The 6,911-nt window shown below is 31.4% G+C and overlaps 1 protein-coding gene across 1 annotated transcript in view; it reads left to right on the forward strand.

Annotated features, from left to right (window-relative positions):
* LOC119676047 (tyrosine kinase receptor Cad96Ca-like) overlaps nt 1-5,348 on the forward strand; it is a gene marked incomplete at its 3' end in the record, with an annotated part of 27,994 nt that extends 22,646 nt beyond the window's left edge. The window contains 1 exon segment of the mRNA XM_038087270.1: nt 5,260-5,348. Coding sequence (XP_037943198.1) covers nt 5,260-5,348 — 89 coding nt within the window.
* Nucleotides 5,349-6,911: the final 1,563 nt, after the last annotated feature.

The raw sequence follows: 6,911 nt of genomic DNA on the forward strand, positions 1-6,911 counted from the left end.
CTCTTGTTTCATACATCGATGTGGGGGCGCCACATAAAAGACACAGAAAAATCGAATGCAATTTTGGTAATCTTCCATAAAATAAAATGAAAAAGGAATTGTCCTATACAGATTTCCAAGTGCACTACTGCCAATCTGCTGCTTGTGACTACAACAAAAACAACAACAAAAACCCTAACCAAAAAAAAAAACACAGTTCCATAAAACAATTGTAACCCTCTGTAATGGTTGGTGAGCTGTAGTTGTAGTATCCTTGATTGTAGTGCAAAAGGCCTGCTGCACATATCGTTGGAATGAACTTCAATATATTGGCTGCAGTGCATGAATGGAAGCATCGAAGTCGTCTTGCGTTGCATTTGCCTGGTTATTTAATCCGTACGTGCTTGTGGGCGTACGAATAAAAGTCCGTAGCGCGTCCGTGCATATAAAAGCGCATATAAAGCGCATACAAAATCGCACAATGCATGTATCGAGTCGCATGGTAAGCTCTCATCATTTTTACAAGCGAATATTGAGAAGAGATAATGTCCTTATGCATAGCCATTTGGTGTTCATTCAAGGAGAAAAATTTTTACATTTTCTTTGATTTAATTTCTTTTTTTCTTTGTCTTTGCTTTATATATATATATATATATATATTTCTGTGGCAGGGTTATTCCCTACAATTCATGTTATTGTTGTGTTTTGTTGTCCTTGTAGTTTTCCTCATGGTCATATTTTATTTCAATACACTTATTGTTCCAATTGCATAATTTATATGGAAATGTTCAACTTGAGTTCATTCATTAGACTTTCCCTTGCTTCGATCCGAATATATTTTGTCACAATAGATTAAAAAGCATTTTGGGAATTAAATTTGTTGTTATTGAATCCTTCGTTATAGAGAATGCAATGAAATGAATATAAAATTGTTTGCGAACGAAAATCTCCGAATATCTTTTAAGGATTGTAATGCGATGTGACAGTTTATTTGCACAAATTTTTATTAATGCATTGAACCAAATGACATCGTAAACGATTTAGTATTTGGTATTTTATTTCGAATATAAATAATTTATAGAATAAATTGCATCTACTAAATAATGTTTGTGTATGTGATATATATATATATATATATAGCTATATGTATTTTGTTTTAAAACACTTTTAAGATATTTTAATCTAATTGCTTTGCTTGAGTTACAAAAGTTACAAAGTCGTTGGCAATAGATTATGATTTCTTGATGTCAACAAAATCATAACAAAAACGAGGATTAAATAATAAATTAAAAGAATTTTTTTAAATTAAAGAAATAAATTAATTATAAATGGCTTTGGAAATTCATCAAATGGTAGAGTTATTGACTATATAAAAGCTATAATTTAAACGCTGTAATAATTTAATTACTCTAGAAATTAGAAATGTTTCAAATATTACCTATTCTACTTTCTGATTCAGTATCATTTTTCGGAGTATCAGCGACCTGTGCGATATTTCCACGACACTCCCTGCCTTTCATCGATATCAATATGATAAAATATAAGCGAAAGTAATAAAGAAACGAAAAGGAAAGAAATAATAAAAAAACCATTATCTAAGAACAACATTACATAAAAAAAAAAAATAATTTTTATACTTAATAAAAAATACATCTATGTGTATACTGAAGATAATAACAAAGATTTATTTAAAAAAGAAACAACTTATTATTATTAGAAAAGCCAACAAAGAAGATTAAGTTGTTCTTTCTATCTGGAAACTCTATTATTAATAAGTTATCGGCTGACAAGTCCTTAGAATTACCAATAAAACAACTTTTTGACAAAATTTGTCTTTACTCATCAACATAGTCTCCTTCCAGAGTTACTCAATAATTTTGTCTAATATTTCGATATATTTTTTGTGTAATTATATATCTTTGGCCTTAGTCTTAGTTTCGACGAAATTTCGACGAGTTTTTCATCGGAGCTAAATGTTTTTACCTTTAGCATTTTTTTGTAGTCTGCAAAGAGCTTGTGATTACTGGGGGCCAAGTACAGTAAACACAGTAAGTAAGAAAGCAATTTATAGTGTAATTTGGACATGGTACCCAAGAAATTATAGTTAATAAGTCTTAGCTCGGTGGTTTTCGGTGACTTTTTTATCGGAGAAAAATTTCTTTACCTGTAGCATGTTTTGTGGTCTCCAAAGAGCTTGTGATTAGTGGGGGCCAAATATAGTGAATACGGTGAATTAGAAAGCAATTTATGGCGTAATTAATGTAATTTGGACATGGTAGTCAACGATTTATGACTCGGTCCATATTTTTGGCAAAAGAGAAGTTATTTTTTCCTTATGTGGAACCATTTTTTCACCATTTCGTACTGAAAACGCATAGCGTCATATAGCGATTAGTATTGGTCTATTTGAATGTAGTCGTTGAACAAAATCACACGCGAATCCCAAATTAAGCATGATATAGCCTTGCGAACTATCTGTTGGTTTTTAGTCGCTTTGGGTGCTAAACATCGCCTATTGTCCATTCAGATGACTTCCGAATAGACTTTGGAGTGAAGTGGTAGATTCAAATTTCGTCCATTGTTACATAACGGCACAAAATGTCCTTCTTATCTTATCTTATCCTTAAGTATCTTCAGAAAGCTCTCAGAATCATCAACACGTTGTTGTTTTGTCAACTGGTCAAAAGAGTCTTTATCATACACAAATGTCCCTTCGAAATTAAGCCAACACATTCCTTTGAAATATTTAAAAGATATCAGTTACCTTTTGTAACTTCACTCTACAGTTTGTAGCGCCTTCGGCATCATCTGATCTAATATCTCTTCAAATCCGTTCCCATAGAAAATCTTCCTTACTCTCTGACCTCTAACGCCGCTTTTAGCGTGATTACTGGCTTCTATTTTTAAAATAAGTATGTTTAAAAGTTATTTAAGTTGAAAACATGTAGTGAAATGTTGTTAATATTTAAAATTATATAAAAAATTCGTTCACATAATTTTTATGTAGCATTATTTAATAATTTTCTTTTTTCTGTTTAAAATGTAATGTAACTATTTGTAAACATTTCTTTTAAATTATTTATAATACATAATGCAAATACATTTTCTATGAATTTTCAATTCATACAAAGGAATTTCATTCCGTATTTTACTATGTGAAAATATTTTATAGTATCTCGTTGTGCATTCTTAAGTACATTTTAACTTGAATTGGGTGAGAATATCTGAATAAATAAATCCTGAAATATATGTAACAATGACAATGAACTGCAGGATTCTTACCCACATATAATAAGGACAGAAAATTTCATTTAAAGGATATTGTACCGACGCAATTATTACATTAAGTTCTATTATTCTATTGCCACCCACACTCATTGCGTGCAGTTTTTATTTTATCATATGATTCCGAAAAATTTAATATGTAGGAAACTATAAAATTTTTATGTATTTTTTAGATATATTTGTTTAAGGTAATATAATATTAAAACATTGCCAAATTCCGGCATTGTTTACATTGACGTCACCAAAGCTCATTCGATGTCCAGTGCGCGAAAGCAAAGGTAGATGCTGTGTCTGTGAGGATTTTGTATTGTTTGCCTTACGCCATGGGGTCAACGGAAGAAATTCTTTCTTCATGCATCACTGTGAATTCACAGCTATTTTCGTTCTGTTTACCTTTGAAAGGACATCCATTGGACATTCATTCAACTGGCATTTATATGCATAAAAACACAGATACAGATATTCAGTTGGTATACTAAAAGAAAAAAGTTGAAATGAAAACAACGGCAGATACAATCGAAATATGCTTAACTGCACAGTATATACTGTAAACTTGAAGGTCTTCTGTGTAATTGGGCGATAGGGTTTCCAGTGGTTATACTTCTGGAACTTTTTCGTTTTGCATAAAAACATAAAATTCAGGGATTTCGATGCGCTTTCAATATATATTTAAAAATTTACATTATTTTACATGTTAGATAAATTATTTTATTGCTTTTAATATTTTTTAATACAATGTGTATATAAATGTAGTGCAATTGTATCTTTATTAAAAAATATTAATTTATATGAGTATGAAGTATTATTTTTCTGGCTAAGCTTATAGTGTGGACAAGAAAACAATAAGTAATAATTAAGGATCTGTCATATAGTCAATTAAACTGTATTCAATTTCGAATTGCTGAAATTTTTGAATTGAATTAAATAATGCGTGGATATCTCGCTCAGTAACAAATAATATTTTAGCTCGTTGTAATAAAATTGAATACACAAATCATCAAAAAAAATTTGGTGAAATTCAGAGCTGGTTCTTACTGCAGTGAAACCACCAAAAACAATCCTGTTCAAATTTTTAGCATTTTCGAAACCGAAACTAACAAATATCTTTTTGGATAACGCATTATTCTTCATTCTCAAGGCATAACCAAGCCAGCGATAATACTGGATATTAATTCGCTGAACTATGTCAATCGAATGCAGTAGTCATCACCAACTCGTAGGAAACCAAAAATATTATGAAGAATTTTTGTCTCCCAAACTCTCAATCCATGCTTCTGCACTATGGATGAGTGACCTAGATAGCTAAAGTTTTATCTATCAAGACAGAGTTCAACATGCAAATTTCCTACTAAGCTCATTGTAGCACCTATTGGTAATGTTGATTCATCGTCTGATATCCAGGCTAGCATCGTTGTTAGTTATTACGGCGGTGTTAAGGTAGATGAAATCCTTGTTGACAGATTCGAAAGTATAATCGCCACTCACTATGTTAGTGTCCGAGAAAACCACATTTCTATTAGTAGCCGATATATACTTCGTTTTGTCCTCATTCATCGATAAGCCCCTATTCACAGATTCCTTTTCGATATCAGCAAAGGCAGCTGTAATATTATACTTGTTATACACAATAATGCCAATGTTGTCGACGTATTAAAGAAAAAATAAACATAAATTTAATTTCTTTTCAATTCCATATCTATGGAATTTGTTATCAATTTCTTTTAATTATAAATTTAACTCACATAACTATTTGGGAAAATATATAGATACCATAATATTATCAAATCTCTGTAATTAATAATATTTTATAGATTTAAGTTTTTTAAAAAAGTTTATAGTCCTATCACTAAATTATTATATACTTATTTTTGAAATTTTTTTTTTTTTTTTGCACTACTGAGTGAATAACTCTCGTCCTTTTCAGTCAAATGAAAAAGTTAAAATAAATCATAATAATCCACTTAATTTTATTTACTTTTTCTTTTTTTTTTGCAGGCGTTGATGGTGTCACAACAGTTGCTGTAAAAACTTTGAAGGAAAATGCAGCTGAAGTTGAGAAGAAGGACCTATTATCCGAACTTGAGGTAAGCAAAGCTGTTTTAAATGTGCATGCAAAAGATTAATTAATATAAATTTGAGTCCGAATGTAAATGAAAAGAATGGTGAACGCTGCACACTGTACACTGCAAAATGAAATATGAATGGATTTCTTTTTTCATCTTTTGGGATAGATAAACTGAAATAAGATTTTTTAAGCTTCAAGTATTGCAACAAAAGCTTCATAATTCATTTTTATGACAGTCAACCTTTTCTACTTTTCGCCATTGCAATTTCTTTGCAATTAAGTTTGGTTACTTGAGGCAGCGTGAGCAGTAGTTTAGTCCTGTGTGCGTCCCCTGAGAATTTAAGATTACTTATCTGTCAGAATGTCATTAACACTTTTCAGTTAGTTTCAGTTAGCCAAGAACCACGTTGGCCAGCAGCACAGCAACACAGCAACACAGCAGCACAGCAACACTGTTGCAAAATCATATACTCTTGCCATTGGACTTCCGATCCCACTGTACTTCGCAACAGTGTCCGTTTCTATAGAGTACAGTGTACACTGCGATTTATTTGCGTGGTTCTGATTTTTCAGTAGCTCAGTCGCTCAGTGGTATGTTAGTGTATTAGTGTGTGAATGCATTTGCGTTTACTGTACTTGAGTGTATGTGTGCAAGTACATACTTACACAAAATGAAAATTAAAGAATACGAAAAAAAGATAAAAAAAAAGAAATACCAACAAAACCATTTTCGGAACTTAAGTTGCCAAGCTGACGACTAACTTCATTGTTATTTCTGTTGTGTTTGGATGGATGATGCAAAAGTTTTATAAATTGAAAATTAACGATGCTGAAAACTTTGCAAGTTTTTTTCCCGCATTTTATTTATTTTTGTAACGACTTTCAGACTTAAGTACGACTAAGGCTTTAGTTCAAATTTTTTCCAACATTTCAACTGATTTCTTAGCGTTTTATCTAAGCTTTGGATTTTATTCATATGCAAAGAAGACACATTGCTTTTCTTAACATTTCTTCTTCTTGCTTGTTTTTTGTTTTTTGTTGTTTTCTTTATTTACCTAATTTTTATTTATAATGGAACTTTTAAAATAAATTTGAAAGCTGCTTAGAGCCAAATGTGAAATTCAATTACCTTCAGCTGCATTCGATGGTTGCGAAAATCCATTCCGCAAATATGTCTGCTCCATAATGTTCCCTCATTTTCTTATGATTTCATTTTAATTCATTTCCCATTCTGCTTTCCCTTCTGTTTCCTCTCACCGTTGTACATAGCATAACTTTGGCAATTAAATTTTATTACAAATCGAAAATAAATATGCGCAACAGTCAAAAACATCAACCGCAGAAACGGCTAAGACACCAGCTATTTTTACCATTTGTAACGGGAACCATATGCACACCACACTCCTACAATCCCCACGCACTACTACATGTCTACTATTAAATAATTTCACTACTTCAGTGCAGTGTAAAATGCCATAATCGACAAAATCCAAACAATGAAAAGGAATTCTGCCGTTGCCGGTGCCGCTGCCGCTACCGCTGCCACAGTTTGTTGTGGTTATTCGTATTGCTTTTCTTTTTT

Source organism: Teleopsis dalmanni, chromosome 2, assembly GCF_002237135.1.
Source record: "Teleopsis dalmanni isolate 2A chromosome 2, ASM223713v2, whole genome shotgun sequence".
NCBI lineage: Eukaryota > Metazoa > Arthropoda > Insecta > Diptera > Diopsidae > Teleopsis > Teleopsis dalmanni.